Consider the following 16,515-nt stretch of genomic DNA (forward strand, 5'->3'; position numbering starts at 1 on the left):
AAAAATGCCCAAAATTCACTGGTACCAGCTTCCAAAATGTGAATATTTGCTAATTTCCCCAGTTTTCTGTGATAGTAAACTTAACATCTTTGAGTTTTGACTGTTAGTCAGACAAAACAAATAATTTGAATGAGTTAACTTGGGTTTCAGGGAATAACAATCAGTATTTTTCAGTATTTTCTGACATTTTATACACTGCACAATCAATCATTTATTATAAAGAAAATAATTGTCTGACCTAGATAATGAAAATAATGGTTGGTTGCACTCCTGGTGAGGAAATAGGATGGAGGATGGAGGACCTGTCATGGCTGATATTGTACTTCAGTGGTGCAAACTTTTAACAAATTTGCTATTAATCAAATAATGTAACCAAATTAAATGGAGTAAATCTGGGTTTTGGGCCTGTAATATTTATATCACCAATATTACATGGCAAATAAATTAAATGGCAACATCTGTGCATGATCCATTATTTATTTGTCTTATAATATAAACTGTACATCAAACAAAAGTGATGAAATGGAAAGAAAAAAACAGCTTAGAAAGAAAATGTCTGATCTTCTTTTTTCTAATGGGGTTTGACAAGCCGTTGTTTTAATAAGGCGATCTGAAGTTCAAGTTTTTCTCGCTCCAGCAGGAGGTTTTCCTTCTGCAGTTTCAACACATCAACCTGCAGATTCTCTGTCAGTAGAAAAACACACACAAACACACATATAATTTTGTAATTCCAGATACATAATAATCACAATCATTCAGATATCAGGCATGTTATAAAATTTTGTTTCAGTACTTAGCAGTCAGAATACGTATCACAAAATATCATTTTGAACAATTTACTCAAGTACAACGGAGACACTTACCAAATTATGTGAGTCTATCTTAAAGGCAGGTGATACTCTAAATTGATGTTATTGTCAACAAATCCCATTAAAAGACCAAAATCAGTGTGTTCATCCATCTCTCAATACTTTTTGACATCCCCATCCTGTCTGTGGCCCTCAGCCTCAAGCTCATTTGGTCCTAAAGAAGACATTTTTAAAAACTGGTTAAAAAAAAGTATTCGGTATATAAAAAGTATGTACACAGCACAATGGTGTACTGGGATCAATTGTTCATCATATTGAAATAATATGTCACCCAGTGTGCAACGGTGCGGCTCATTGATGAGTTTGTAATCATTTTTGGACAACAATGGAGATTTATTGTACAAAAGAATAAGATATCAGATCGGACTACATTTGTTAGTAGGATCAATCCGTTGATTGTTTTGGTCTTTTAATGAGATTTCTAGAGAATAGAGATGTAATTTGATCTATTTGATCTTCAAATTTGAAACACATGCCACACAAAAGTAAGGCTTTTCATTAGTAAAACCTTTAAGTTGAGCTGTAAAATTGATTTACAACAAACACTCCCAAATTCCAAGCATTTACCTGTGACAGCTCTGCTCACAGATGCTTGCGGTGCATCAACACTGCTTTGGTAGCTCTTTCTCATCCAGAGAGGAGGGGAGCTACGCAATTCTACCTCAACAGGGTAGTGGTCGCTCACTCTCAGGGCCTGTGGGAGTGTACGTATACTGAGTGAGGACTATGCCCACAAAACAGAACATAGAAGTGCTTAAATATGCATAATGTGTTGCTTATGAGGGAAGAATTATTCCACAAACTGACCATTTCTTCTGTCATATCAAACTCTTGGTGAAAATTGAATGGTTTGGCTGAGTTTGGCACGATGGCTGCCAGCATGTCTTCTCCATACACGACAATCCTGCATGTAGAGAAATTAATTACATGAATTAACATGTAACGACAAGTACATTTTCTTCTTGACAGAAATAATCCTCTAATTGCTCTTTGCTTTCTCAAAAGAAAAAGACAACCGTCCTCTCTTGAACTGCGTGAATTAAGTAAATTAAATATACACATACCTGTCATAGGTGTGCTCATTTGTTGTTTTCGCAGTGGTGTCGACGTCATCACCAATCAGCCAGTGGAAATTCTTGTTGCTGCGAATACGGATCTCCTTCATTTCTTTGTCTGTAACGTATGCACCATCTGCGTTGAAGTCACCCAGGATCATTATGTTCTAGAGGAAATCAGAAACTGACATTTCAGCAATCTGAATCTCCTATATCCCTTAGTTTAGCATCAGTTATCTATAAATCATATTAAAAAAAAACACTTAATAGATTAGCCCCAAGCTACATCTCTGACATGTTAAGCTCATATGTACAAGGGCTTAAGGACTTAAGGCAACAGAAAAAACCATTCTCGCAGTTGCAAGTCTAGACTTGTAACCAAAGGTGGAGACTGTGAAATGCATTTCTGTTTAAAATCTACACATCTACTTCTGTATTTTCTTTTAAACATCAGCTAAAAAAAAGCACCTTTTTATACTGGCTTAAACTGATTTGTATGATTTTATATCTCCTGTTGAATATTATATAATTTAATATAATTTATCTGCTTTAAATTTACTGTATTTTTTAAGCACTTTTCTTAACCATGTTAAAAAAGTGTTATTAGTATTATTATTATCAAAATGCAGAGAAATCCAATCAAAAGTGGCCACATTGCAAAAGTGTTCAGTGACAATTTATAGGCCATACAGTCGTTGTGATTCCAGTTTCTAATCCATATAAGCTTATATGAAATAGAAGTATTTGTGTTTATACCTTTATTATTAATATGTACTATTACATTATTAGTTTACTGTGTCAGGGGGAACCATGATGTTCAATTGCTGCAGAAGGACGATGCAACTCACATCAGTTTTCCATTTGTCTCTGACAGCCAGGAAGACCTCATACAGCTCATCCAGCTCTTTCTCTGAGTCCGACGGTCTGGTGTGGACCGGGATGAGCACAATGTCCTTCAGCACTGCAACACAAAACTGTCCAATGAACTACAAACCTCACATGACACTCCCCAATCATTACATGAAAAATGTACACAAAGAGGATGCTGGTTGACAGAACTGGAAAAACCTGTCATTTGCTCCTTTGAATCGCAGAACTACCTAAGGGAACTATCAGACTCCCACATCTTAAAAAAAACCAAACAGGTCCACATATAGGCTAGACATGATTCAGACATACCACAGCAACCACTGTTGTTACAGTGTCAACAGCAACCGACCACAAACCATAAAAACAAACATGCTGATATCTATATCTCCATGCCATTCCTTTATGTGTGTGTCACTAAACTTTCTGTACCATAAAAAGCAGATACTGACCGGTATTGTGCGGTTTGAAGTGCAGAATATACGGCTCTCTTGCGAAAGCATCCATGTCTTCCACCTGGTTGTCTTCATATTGATAGCAGTCAATCAGGTTGACCACGTCATCCCTTCCAGTGGGGCAAAAATGGCTTTTAGTGGAACTGTTTAATGGCAATACTCTCCACATGTGACATTAATGATTACAAACATATAACAGTTTGATGATTTGTTACCTTACCTGTAGAGAAACAGAAACTGCTCCTTGTATCTGTTCCTTCCCAGTCGGACACTGAGCTGCAGAGTGTAGTGATGGGTTGTGTTGGCTCTGTGAGGCACAGGACAGTAATGAGCAGGCAAAACATCAACAATCTTTGCTTCGTCAAGACAGAAGAAACATAAACGCACCTGTTCAGTTCTTCCAACAACACTTTGACAGCATTGCCGCTCACATCCACCACCTCCAGAATCAAGATGATATCGTATCGAGACACAATCTACAAAAGGAAAACAAGCTCAGTTAAGTAGAAGTGTGAAGTTTAGATGAAAGATGAGTCCCTACTGTCTAGTAAATGCCTGAGATTTGTAGAAATCAGCCACTAGATGCTTTACTGTGCCCCAACATGTCCTAGGAGACGTGTTTTACCTTAACCAGAACTGAAAGAACATCTGGATCTGAGACTTTCGTCAGCCCAAACCTCTGGACGTTGAACGAAGCAATCTTCATGTCTGACAAAAAAGAGAAAATAGAGATGTTTAAAATATTGTTTTTACAATGATTCAATATTATTTTAAATACACATAAAAACAAAAAAAACACTCTCTTCTTCTCCCAACTTTACAGGTACTTACCTACAATAATGTATGGATACTTTGTGAGGTACAGTAGTTGGCACAGTGTCAGTAGCGCACAAACCACAAGAATACACAGACACTTGGTTGCATGAGAAACTTGTTTCTCTGTAACTGTTTTTTTAAGGGAGGGCAATGATTGGACAATCCATATGAAAAGGGAGACAGTCTGAAAAGAAAGCCAAGATTATATTGAGAGGACAGACCAGTTTGTTTATAACCGGCTCTCACCAGTGTTGGTTTATGACGTAACATTTGACAGATAGTGGAAGCTAATCTGGCATTCATAACATACAGTACTAGTATGTGTGGACACACCTTTCCATTCACTTGAATGAGAAGGTGTGTTTTGAATAGAACTGTATCTGTGATGTTTTGACTCAATACCCTTCTGTCTCTGATCTTAACTGTTTTCATGCTTAAGACTCATTTCTCAAATATTGATATGATCTCTGAAAGATCACTGTGATAAATGATAAGACGCTCCGGAAGCCAGTATATTTTACATGATCTCATCATGTTTGGGCACATTTTCTAGGTAATCTATATATTGTGTGTATTATTGTCCTTTAGTTTAAGCAGCATTTGTGACCTTAATTTTCATGAAGGATAGGTTAAATCACTCATTTGTCTTTAAAAATCTGTTTCCTTCATTGTTCCTGCAGCCCTACAACACTTAAATCTCAATCAGGCATAAAGCCAGTATAAATAATTCCTCTGATCTGACAGATTCTCTAATTTATTGTCACTAAAGATTTTGGCTGTTGACATCTTCTTGGATCACAGTACTGACTCTTCTTCTTTGTGACTTTGAACAGATCAAGCAAATGCCTTGTTTAAGTGAAGCAAGCCGCGGAGCAGGCCCGGATTCCAGCAAAACAACAGAAACAATGCAACCTGCACAGAGGGGGTAGGTGGGAGAACAGGAAGCATGCTTCAGACTGGTTTACCCACATTGGGAAGCCACATAACTTAACTATCACACCACACCCAGTCTTGCCTATAAAGTAGCACCCAAAAGATAAGAGATGCACAACAGAGCTCACTTGCTGCCTGATCTCTCCATCGTCTCCATCAGTGAAATCTCCACACAGCACTACCATGAGTCTGAGAAGCAAGCACAGCAGCCGTAAAGGACTGCATGTGTCTCCAGGGGGATTCAGCAGCATGTCCATGGGATCCTATTCCATCCCTAAAATGAGCACTGGGGTTAACCATGCCCAGATTACACCAGTGACCATCAACAAGAGCCTGCTCACCCCTCTGAAGATAGACATCGACCCCAGAATCCAAGCTGTTCGCACTCAGGAGAAAGAGCAGATCAAGACTCTCAACAACCGCTTTGCCTCTTTCATTGATAAGGTAATAACAAATTTCACAAAAACTTTTGCTCAGTGTTGATTGTGAGATTTAAATAATTTTGAATATCCTGATAACCTGTTTAGATACACTATTGGCTGAAAAAAATAATGTTGAAAGGTCAATAATTTATCTTCTTTCTATAAAAAATGTTGATCTGTTTGATTTGTTTGGTACTTCTTTCTTGTCTCCCAGGTAAGATTCCTGGAGCAGCAGAACAAAATGCTAGAAACCAAGTGGAAGCTGCTGCAGCAGCAGACTGCCACCACCTCTAAAGTTGAGCCTATGTTGAAGTCATACATCAGCAATCTGCAAAGACAGCTGGAAATTGTCAACAATGACAAGCAAAGGCTTGACATAGAAAACAATGTCATGCACAAAAATGTGGACGACTACAGGACAAAGTAAGATTCCAAAATGTAATGCAGTGCTTGTGTAAGAAAGTGATAGTGAATGAAGTAATGAAGTGCATATTGACAACATCTGCAAGCGTAATCTGATATCTGTGGGCTATTTCAGGTATGAGCAAGAGATCAACAAGAGGAATGATGCAGAGAATGAGTTTGTCATGCTCAAAAAGGTCAAGTATGCAGTCATGATGATACTTGTTTTAGTGTGTGTGTGTGTTTAAGTAAAGAAAAACAACAAATAAAAAATCCAGATTAACTTCTTGTGTTAACTCTTATTGCATCTATAGATTTACAAGCAATTTCTCCACTAATAATGTTTGTTTTTGGGTTACTACTACAGCTATAAGGAAGTAAACTTCACCTAAAACATACCTGTGTCTGCTAGAGGTAAAAGCACAGAGAAAAGGTTGTTTGATGTTTTTTTACTGACTCCCCCCAGGACGTGGATGCAGGTTATTTGTCCAAGGTCGAACTTCAGGACAGAGTGTCTTATACCAACGATGAATTTAACTTCCTCAAGGCTCTATATACTGCGGTATATACAACCATTCACTGTCAATCTTTTTTTTTTTTAAATATAAAGATATCAAAAATATATGTGTGAGATTTTATAGTGTTTTCTTACTGTTGCTTTGTGTATGTTGTTTTATTTTTTTTTTAAAAAAAAAAGGAGCTCCAAGAGCTGCAGGAGAGCCTGAAGGACACCTCTGTGGTGGTGCAGATGGACAACTCTCGTGGCCTGAACATGGATCACATCATGTCTGAGGTCAAGGCTCAGTATGAGGAAATTGCTGCACGCAGCCGCGAAGAAGCCGAAAACTGTTACAAGAGGAAGGTAAGGAACAACAACAAATGACGCTGGATGTAATGTGAATACTTAAACGTAGCTGTGTTGAATGATAACAAGTTTATCCTTAAAACTAAGAGTGTGAAAGGAGTCAACCCATAAATCTTCCAGAATATCCTGTCTTTTTGACACGAACCACCCTCGTCAAACCTGATAATCACTGATGCCACATGTTTGTTTTCATGATTGATCTGTGCCGGCACCAGTTTGACCAGATGTCTGCCGAGGCTAACCAGTATGGTGACGAGCTGCGTAGCTCCAAAGGGGAAATAGCTGAGTTCAACCGAAAGATCAACCGTCTACAGAATGAGATCCAGGCTGTAAAGGGACAGGTGAGAGAAAGGTTTATAAAGTGCCTGATGTGTTGAAAGTCAAAGGCAGCTGCACTTGCTGTTTGGTCTTAAAGCTGCTCATCCAAAAGGTTTCACCAGTTGATAATGTATGAATGAAGCATCTTAGAGCTTTGAGCACAATATAGATTGGTGAACCAGTTTAATTTGCTGATACAAATCAGTAAAGAATCAGGTGCAAAAGGGAATACAAAAAGCAACTATATGACATTTACATATACAGAGGGATACAACTAACTATTATTTTCATTATCAATTAATCTGTCTGTTTTCTCGACTAACTGATTAGTTGTTTGCTCCAAATGTAAGTAAATGGTGAAAAATGTCCATCACTGTTTCCCAGAACCCAAGGTGATGTCTTCAAATGTCTTGTTTTGTCCACAATCCAAAGATATTCAGTTTACTATCATAGAAAACTAAAGAAACCAGAAAATATTCACATTTAAAAAGCTGGAATCAGTGAATTTGGACATTTTTCTTAAAAAAAAGACTATTAATTGATTATGAAAAAGTTTCTGATTCATTTAATAATTGGAAACAAATCAATTAATTGTTGCAGCTCTACATATACGACATTTTTCAAACTTAATACTCCTCCTCAGGCAGCATCAATCACATTAAGAACAACAGAGTTAACTGCTGTTTACAAGACTGTTAATAACAGCCTGTGGAAGATTTAAGTATTTTGGTTTGGTTACCACAAGCTTACAAAATGACGTCACACCTTCACAATGATATAGTCAATAATAAATCTCCAATCCTGTATTTTAAAGAGTTGATTGTTGGCTCAAATCTTACTGAGTGCTTACACCATCCATCCCTTCACTTTCTTTCAGCGTACCAACCTTGAGGGCCAGGTAACCGAAGCAGAGAGGCGCGGGGAAGCAGCCGTGCAGGATGCCAAGGCTCGCATCAGGGACCTGGAGCTGGCTCTGCAGAGAGCCAAACAGGATATGGCTCGGCAGCTCAGAGAGTACCAGGAGCTCATGAATGTGAAGCTGGCCCTGGACATAGAGATCTCCACCTACAGAAAACTGCTGGAGGGAGAGGAGGGAAGGTGAGTTGTACAGTTTTCATAATGTAATTACTTCAGAACTGAAGGCTAATTTAGGATTTTATGGCAAAAATCCTAAATTTCTCTAAAAATCTAAATTACTTTGCCTCATGACGATCAGTTAATTGGAGCTTACAGCTTTTACTTTACCATTACATCACTGCTCATAGTGTATGTCCTGCTTTTTCACAAACAGACTTGGAAAGGAGTCTGTTGTCAACATTGTAACAGTGCCAACCAAAACTAAGCAAAGTAAGTTTTTTCAACTGTAGATCACACCATTATTATCACAATCACTATGACCATCTTTCTGTGTGTGTGTTTGTGTGTGTAATCTCTTTACCGTCTTCTTCCCAACAGCCAACCTAGTTCACAACCAGCAGCAGCGAAGATCAGGCCCAGTTCTCATCAAGATGGTGGAGACCCAGAACATCTCGTACAACTAAAGCAGAAAACACACTGCAGTACATTAACCTACTGGATCACTTAAGCCTTTCACCTTTAAATTAATCTCTTTGTAAGCTACAATACTGCACTGATGAGCCAAATGTGTATGTTTGTTTATTTTTCTTCTTGTGCTGAGTGTCACATTAATTACCACTTTCTGTGTTTAAAGTAAATGTACTCGGCTGCATGATCATGTGTGTCCTTTTTGCTTGAGCAATAATTAAAAGACATCGAATTCAGTACATTTCATCATTCTCCTTTTTCCATCCCCATCAAAACACACTGCAAACATCAGCAACAGCTGCTGATGTGACAAAAAACTGACAAAGAAAGGAAAAAAATAATATAATGGTATATACAAATATTATGGTAGCCATAAAAAATACTTATATCTATATATGAAATTGGTAGTTTTCCAGAGATGTTTGTGTTGTTTGCAGGTGGCGAGTTACTGTATAGTTACTGTATATGCAAATATTTTTGGCCAGCAATCCAATATAGTCTTACATATATAATAATAATAATACCTTTTATTTGATTAGCAGTTCTTACTAGTGCTTTACATCCAAATAATAAAACACAAGAAACAAATCAATTAAAAACAGAAAACAAAATAAAATATAATATTATATTAAGTCATGTCAATGAGACTTAATAAACTTGAAGACAATGTTGCAGACTTTTGTTCTGACATGTTATGTTTGTGAAGTAAATAATGTAAACATGGATTATAAATAAGTTGGTGGAACAATGAGACAAGAATGGAAATGCATGTACCTGTAAATAGACTTGTCACCTAATTGTTTTTTGTAATTCCAACACAGTTTGCTTTTCAATCTGTATATTAGGTCTGAACAAAAGTATGTATGTCGCTTTAATTTAAAATAGGAGTTTTGAATGAGAGGAGACAATGCAGATTGTTGGAAATGTAAAGGATCTGGAGGGACGTTAATGCTTTGGGAATAACCTCTTGTTCAGAACTACTGGAGGAAAGTCCATAAATCTTTTTGTGATTTTTCAAATGATAATTCTGACTTCAATCCCAGACATACCAGGTGACCCACTGGTTGTGGCAGGCTGTCAAGAATCAGATTTGACACAGACTGGTATAATGGTCAGATTTTGTTATGGGGTTGGAATCACTCAGTGCCACGTTTGAAAAAATCTCATTTAGAATGAGAGACAGGGTTGATCAGTATGTGATCAGATGGGAGGGGTTTTTGAAATATATTAATGACATGAATTGATAATACAGACAATAAGGACACTTTGGACAACACTGAAGGTTAATGAAATGATTATTTGTAGATAGTTTTTTGTCACTGTTTTGTACAATTCTCTTACTAGAGTTTCTTTAAAATATAAACCAGACAAAGAAAATTTTTTTGGATAAGACTTTTGAAAGACTACTTTGCTCTTTTGGGTCAAATGCTGAACTTTATGTAATGCAGTTCCAAAGCTCAGTAGACCAGAACAAACCAGACTCAAACTGGTCTCTGGAAAAAATGAATAATTTGCATTGCTGCCATCCAGTGCTCATTTAAAGAAAATACAGCTCAGACTGACCAGAATAGACCAGTTGGTTAGTACAAGTGTTGTTTTCTACAGATTCAGGGAAGGTTTAGTCATTGACTCGGTCAGTGACTGTAGCTTCTTACACGCTTACACGCAAGTATGGTGCCTTATTTTGTCTGACAATATATAAATAGACAAATGGGAAAAAAAGGGGAAAAAAAGTTTAATTTTGGGATATTATTTTTGTTCAGAGAGGTCTGTGGTGGAAGAAGTATTCAGATCCTTAAGTAAAACTAGAAATACTGTTGTCTAAAAAAAAGTAAAAATCCTCAATTCAAAATCTTACTTAAGTAAAAGTATAGACGTATTATCAGCAAAATGTACTTAAAGTATCAAAAGTAAAAGTACTCATTATGCAGACCGGCTTCTTTTAGAGTGTTATATTATTATAATATATTATGATGTTGGTTTTTATCACTAACAAATACACATAAGAATATTTTAATGTTGTAGTTCACTTTTGGTAGATTAATAGTAATAGTGCTGCATTCATATTATATATATAAGTGCATCATATGTTTTTATAATGATAATAATAATACGCTTTATTTATATGGCACCTTTCACACAGTATTGCAGCTAAAAGTGCATTACAAATCTTAAAAAAGAAATGAAAAGAACAGACAATTTATAATATTTTATGTAAAATCTTTAAGGGTGGGTTCAAGATTTTACAATGTGAACTTAAAACAACAGTCAGGTGCCCATATGAACACTGAAAGAGGTTTTCCTCCATGAAAAATTGTGAACCCGTCCTTTAATGAAATGATTACAGGTATGTGTTTCTGGGAAGGTTTTTTTTGTTTGTTTGCTTTTCCTAATAGATTATCCTACTAGAGACTTTTTATGTTTGTTTATACAGTAAGATGATAAAATGTAAATCAGAAAAAAAGACTTTTGAATATGACTTTTGAAAGGCTGCTACACTTTGGGTCATACATTAACCTTTATGTAATGCAATTCCAAAGCATACCAGACCACAGCAAACCAGACTCAAACTGGGCTCTGGAAAAAATGAATAATTTGCATTGCTGCCATCCAGTGCTCGTTTAAAGAAAATACAGCTCAGGCTGACCAGAATAGACCAGTTTGAAAGTACAAGTGTTTTTTCCTACAGGTTCAGAGAAGGTTTAGTCATTGGCACGTAAGGTGCCTTATTTTGTCCGATTATAAATAAATAAATGGATACATGAATCTAAAATGAATTACAACTTTTCAATTTTGGGATATTGTTTTTGTTCAGAGAATTATTAACGATTTAAAACTATTCACACCACATGGATTCAGACATGTGTTATGTTTTGCTGTTTCTTCCTTAATTTAGGAGGATATTACAGCTGTAAAGTGTTACGGCTAGAGAGAAATACCCAAACTCACCCTTTCTTTAGTATCTTTCTTTGTGTCGCTGCAGGTCGCCTGTAAGGCAGAGTTCAGGGCTTAAAATCACAACTTTTACTTCCTACTTTCAGCCACTCGTGGTTCATACCGGGATAGGCAGCTTACTGTACATGTAGTTGCTGCAGCTGCTGCTGCACACCCAGAGCAGGCGTTACAAATCTGTCAGCTGTCTGAAGATATTCTTGTCTTTGCGTCTCATTTAATAATTGTTTTCCAACAACACTGCGTCCAAGGTAACTGATCTCTCCACTTTGGTATGTTGAACATTTACAATGTTTATTGTACTGTATCTTTTAGGACATATGGAGCAGTTTTAGGGAGGGTAGGGGGGAGGAGCAGTTTAATGACTGTAATTTATTTGAAAATATGAATGACATTTGCCTGCATGCAGTCAGTTCTTCTAACTATATATTATATTTTATGTACCCTCTTTTAACAGTGATATTACACAATGGACAAAGACACCGTGTTGACTCATATCCTGCAGTTAAAGGGCATTGCAACACTTCTTGGTGGGGAGCCGCCTATCAGTGTGATAAAGAACAATAAATACATATCCCAGCTGACCCCTGAAGCTCAGGTGACAGACAAAAATGTGGACAACAACTTGCCCTCCCTTGATCACGCCATCCACACTGCTCTTACTGGTGAAATCAAAACTGTCATACTGGTTGGTCCAGAGGGATCAGGTAAAACAACAGCTCTAGAGAAGCTGGCTGTGGATTGGGCAAAAGGAGAACACCTTCACAACTTCTCTCATGTGTTTCATTTCCGGTTCAGGGAGATGAACTTACTTGAAGGGACTCTCTCCCTGGAGACATTATTGTTAAACCATCACGGTCTTGTCCCTCCTGAGTCCATACCGCTTATTCTGCAGAGGCCTAAGGCTGTGTTATTAATTTTTGATGACTTACATCAGTACAAACACAGTCTGGACCCCTCCGTCCACACCCTCTGCTCTGACCCCAGCCAAGCAGTCTCAGTGTCCTGTTTAGTGGCCAGCTTGCTTCACGGATCGCTGCTGAAAGGAGCTGCCTTCCTGGTGGCGACCAGGCCGACGGGATGTCTGAAATTTCTGAGTGGCAGCCGAGTGGAAGTGCTGGGGTTTCTGAAGCCCCAGAGAGAAGCATACGTTAAGGGGTTCTTCACCGACCAAACTGTTGCCAACAAATCACTGATGCACATGGAAAGGACTCTAGGCTTTTATGATTTCTGTACCTCTCCTAGATTTTGCTGGATGGTTTGCTCTATATACAAGTCTCTAATGGAAGCAGGAGCAAAACTACCTGAAACAGTATCTCAGCTGTATATAGATATCCTGATGCACCTGATTCAGACGCTCTCGCTGAATGAGGCTGGTGTCAGAGAACTAGTGCTGGCTCTTGGCAGGATGGCTGCTCATTGCTCTCTCAGCCAGCATTCGAGCTGCACCAAAGAAGAAATGGATTCCTTTGGCTTCCAGCAGTTTCTTACCTCTCAGACTTCTGTGGGTGTTTTCTTGCAAGTAGATGGCGACCCAGAGTCAGACAGATGTGTCTTCTCCTTCCACTCCCAACTGATGCAGGAGTTTGTCTTGGCCGTGTCTTTCTTTTTGGACAAGTCAACGTTGGAGGGTGTGGAGAAGATGTTGGAAAAGCACAAAGGCCATGCAAAGTTTCTGGATCTCTTCCTGTCAGGGCTGTCGGAGCCAGTTCAGCGCAGGCCGCTGGAGACCCTGCTGGGGGAGTTCAACTTGGATCGGATCACAGATTTCAAACGTTGGTTTAAAAGCAGCTCAGAGACCACACTGAAGGGATGCTACAAAGATGCGCACCAACACTGCTTCCATCTGCTTCACCAAGCTCAAAACGAGAGCTTGGTGAAGGAGATCATCACCTCATCAGTACGAAGAGGCATCAGCTACGGTGATCTGAGCCTCCAGGACTGTGCAACACTGAATTATGTCTTCACGTGCCTCGGTGAGATGGAGCTGTTGAATCTGTACCTTACGAGGGATTTGACGGAGGAGAAAGCAGAGATCCTGGCTCCCGCTATGAGCTTGTCGCATAAGATACTGTAAGTTATGTTTATAGAAAACATGGTAAGAAATCCAATATCTGGCCATTCACTTCATGTGTTCTATATTCTGTCATGTGTAAGATCACTCTGTTGTGTCCCCCCAGCTTGTCAAGCAGCTTTCTGAGAACTGGAGCTGTCACTCATCTGGCTTCAGCTCTCAGCAGAGGAATCACCACAGATCTGGATCTCTCTCATACCCGCCTTGGTGATGAAAAGTTCAAAATTCTCTGCACTGGACTCAGAGACTGCAAGCTGCACACATTAAAGTAAGATTAGCCAAACATGTTCTTTAACAGGCATTTCCTAAAGGTGAACGTCACTTGATGTTTTGCTCTTTATTTACCTAGACTGGTAGCATGCAACCTGACAGAGGCCAGCTGTGAAGATCTGGCGTCTGTCCTGACCTCAGCCACCTCTCAGCTGCGTGAGTTAGACATTCTGTTCAACGAGCTCGGGGACCAGGGCATCACGAAACTATGCCAAGGACTGCATAGCCCTCACTGCAAGCTACAGGACCTCCAGTATGTACCTTATATAGTGCAGTATTATGTGTAGCTTCTTAAACGTGTCTCAAAAGTTGACCATTTATGTTTGAATCAATGTTTCATTCACATATTTTCAATATTCAGGTGCCCATATGAACATTGTAACTGGGTTTTCTTGCTATAATCATTCCTCCCGTTCATACTGACCGTTAGAAGCTCTCCTCCAAATGTGCTTACATGGTAAGTGATCGGGGACAAAATCTTTGCACAGAGGGAGGACTGTGGGGTTTGTCCCCCATCATGTACATTGAAAGTGCATTATGAAGGCATCTGTGAACAGGAGGAAAGGTTACAGCAAGTAAAAAAACCTGTTTCAGTGTTCATTTGGGCATCTGACTGTTGTTGACAGATTTGAAAAATTGTGAGCCTATCCTTTAAGGTTTTAAAAAATGACCAGATTTTGTTTGCTCAAAGCCTACAAAGCTGCAAGTTGACTGAGGCGTCCATGGGGGGTTTGTCAGCGGCTTTGTGTTCTGGCCAATCAGAGCTGAGAAAAATTAACCTGACACAAAACCAGATTGGTGACAGTGGAGTGGAGACGTTGTGCAAGTCCTTGCAACACCCACTTTGTAAACTGCAGAGCCTCACGTAAGTTTCACCTTTATAAAACTACAGTCAATGCCTTTTCCTCTGATGTGCACCCTGACTTACAAAAGTGATAAAAATATTTCATATCTCTGCTAAATGTTAACACCCTAAAACAATCCAGAATGTGTTGGATAAACAATTACATCCATACAGAGTGATTTCTTGGAATAATTTGGAGTAATTTGCAGTTAATTTTCTGAACATTTTACAGAGAAGGTGATGCAATTTGGTACTAATTATTTTTTTAAAAATGTGTTGGTTAAGTGGTTAAGTCCTGACTCACTATATTTGGGTTCATACATATTCATACAAATTCTTGATAAATTATACTCCTTTAACTGACAGAAAATACTTTGTTTTCAGTGTGTAGTTTTGTGTGTCAAACTACATATTAGCATATTAGGTTGTTTCTTAAAAACTCTATTATGAGCACATTTCCTGTATACTACCACATTATATAACCTTTTCAAAGACATGCTGTAACAGCAGCTACTTTTAGGAAATTATTTTAAAAACCTAATATTCTAATATATTGTTTGACAAACAAAACTACACACTGAAAACTATGTTTGTCGGTTAAAATATTGTCGAGAGTCTAATTTATTTTTGCAAATAAACAACAATGAATAAGTAGGCACACATCAACTACTTAACACCTTTTCTTCCAATTTGTACCAAATTGCACTACACTCTCTGTAAAATGTCCTAAAATTAACTGTTAAATACCTGTAAATTACTTAGAAAATCACCAGGAAATTTGTATAAAATTAAGGGATCTGTAAAATAAAGCATCACCATAAATCCATATTTTTTGCCATCTGTGACCATTTATTTTTCTTTCATTCATCCATCTAGATTGTTTGATAGCGATCTGACAGGCACCTGCTGTGCTCATTTGATGGCGGCCTTGATGTCAGACCACTGCTCCCTGACAGAGCTGGATCTGTCAGTGAATGATTTAGGCCAGGAGGGGGTGCTGCAGCTCTGCCAAGCCCTCAGTAGGCCCCAATGCCCAATAGAAAAACTTGGGTAGTCACCTCAACTGAATTAACTTCACTGATTAAGTACCATCTTTCACAAATATTTGGTGAAATTCAGATAACTGAATTGGTGTATATTCTGCTCCACCCCACAGGTTGACACGATGTGAGTTAACTGTGTTGGTCTTTGAAGAACTGGGCTCATTGCTGTCAAGTGGGAACTCTCGACTTAAGTCCTTGTCTGTAGGCATAAATCAAGTAGGAGAGCAAGGGGTTAAACATATTTTGGATGCTGTTGCACATCCAAGCTGCCTGTTGGAGGACCTGGAGTGAGTGTACAAAATGATACAGAAACACAAAACACTCCTTACATCATGAGCATTCTTGTCACCCCACATATAAACCTGTCTTCCTTTCTTTCATCGTAGTCTTGAAATGACTGGTTTGACAGATACCTGCGTTGAGCACTTATGTGCTGCTGTAAGAGCCAGTAAGACTTTGAAGAACCTGGAATTGAGAAACAACTCACTGACTGATGCTTCCGTTCCTGCCCTCGTCCAAACCATGCAGGACAGCCACAACATGCAGGAGATGAAGTAAGTGTGATTCATCGTGATTATAAACCACCTTATAAGCCAGTGTGGATTGACAGTTTCACAAAATTTATAGACTATCATCTTAACTACTGCTTTTATCTCCAACTCTTTCAGCCTGAGGTACAACGAGTTCTCTGAGGATGTTTTTGAAATGTTGGACGAGTGCGATAAAATAAGATACTGAAGAGGGCGGATTAGTCCATCCATCTCACAGTAAAGAAAGACTGCAGG

The 16,515-nt window shown here is 38.5% G+C and overlaps 3 protein-coding genes and 1 long non-coding RNA gene across 7 annotated transcripts; 2 read left to right on the top strand and 2 right to left on the bottom strand.

Annotated features, from left to right (window-relative positions):
* Positions 1-103: 103 nt before the first annotated feature.
* LOC122982429 (deoxyribonuclease-1-like) lies at positions 104-7,974 on the bottom strand. 3 transcript variants are annotated; one of them, XM_044351697.1, is made up of 11 exons: positions 4,078-4,889; positions 3,872-3,954; positions 3,634-3,722; positions 3,467-3,553; positions 3,244-3,356; positions 2,773-2,885; positions 1,934-2,091; positions 1,677-1,773; positions 1,437-1,563; positions 864-1,023; positions 581-684 (listed from the first exon to the last, which is right to left on the bottom strand). In XM_044351697.1, the coding sequence occupies exons 2-10, from the start codon at positions 3,950-3,952 to the stop codon at positions 965-967; spliced, it is 924 nt and encodes a 307-aa protein (XP_044207632.1). In that variant the 5' UTR covers positions 3,953-3,954; positions 4,078-4,889; the 3' UTR covers positions 581-684; positions 864-964. The 3 variants fall into 3 exon arrangements, with proteins under 3 accessions (XP_044207631.1, XP_044207629.1, XP_044207632.1); XM_044351696.1 differs by lacking the exons at positions 864-1,023; positions 4,078-4,889 and adding an exon at positions 7,889-7,974 and having other exon boundaries at positions 104-684; XM_044351694.1 differs by lacking the exon at positions 864-1,023 and having other exon boundaries at positions 104-684.
* On the top strand, positions 3,990-8,783 carry LOC122982427 (keratin, type II cytoskeletal 8-like). Its single transcript, XM_044351691.1, has 11 exons — positions 3,990-4,105; positions 4,896-4,987; positions 5,156-5,439; positions 5,632-5,840; positions 5,956-6,016; positions 6,286-6,381; positions 6,517-6,681; positions 6,900-7,025; positions 7,880-8,100; positions 8,294-8,349; positions 8,458-8,783. Exons 3-11 carry the CDS (start codon positions 5,179-5,181, stop codon positions 8,541-8,543), a joined length of 1,281 nt encoding a protein of 426 aa, XP_044207626.1. The 5' UTR covers positions 3,990-4,105; positions 4,896-4,987; positions 5,156-5,178; the 3' UTR covers positions 8,544-8,783.
* LOC122982430 lies at positions 7,989-11,577 on the bottom strand. Its single transcript, XR_006403449.1, has 3 exons — positions 11,497-11,577; positions 8,441-8,539; positions 7,989-8,080 (listed from the first exon to the last, which is right to left on the bottom strand). It is a non-coding gene; the product is annotated as an uncharacterized LOC122982430 (long non-coding RNA).
* Positions 11,578-11,613: 36 nt separating this feature from the next.
* Positions 11,614-16,490, top strand: si:ch73-233m11.2 (NACHT, LRR and PYD domains-containing protein 12). 2 transcript variants are annotated; one of them, XM_044351690.1, is made up of 9 exons: positions 11,614-11,771; positions 11,957-13,572; positions 13,680-13,841; positions 13,923-14,096; positions 14,535-14,708; positions 15,564-15,737; positions 15,844-16,017; positions 16,117-16,284; positions 16,399-16,490. In XM_044351690.1, exons 2-9 carry the CDS (start codon positions 11,969-11,971, stop codon positions 16,466-16,468), a joined length of 2,700 nt encoding a protein of 899 aa, XP_044207625.1. In that variant the 5' UTR covers positions 11,614-11,771; positions 11,957-11,968; the 3' UTR covers positions 16,469-16,490. The 2 variants fall into 2 exon arrangements, with proteins under 2 accessions (XP_044207625.1, XP_044207624.1); XM_044351689.1 differs by having other exon boundaries at positions 11,614-11,750.
* The last annotated feature ends 25 nt before the right edge of the window (positions 16,491-16,515 follow it).

Source organism: Thunnus albacares, chromosome 5 (assembly GCF_914725855.1).
Source record: "Thunnus albacares chromosome 5, fThuAlb1.1, whole genome shotgun sequence".
In the NCBI taxonomy this organism is placed as follows: domain Eukaryota; kingdom Metazoa; phylum Chordata; class Actinopteri; order Scombriformes; family Scombridae; genus Thunnus; species Thunnus albacares.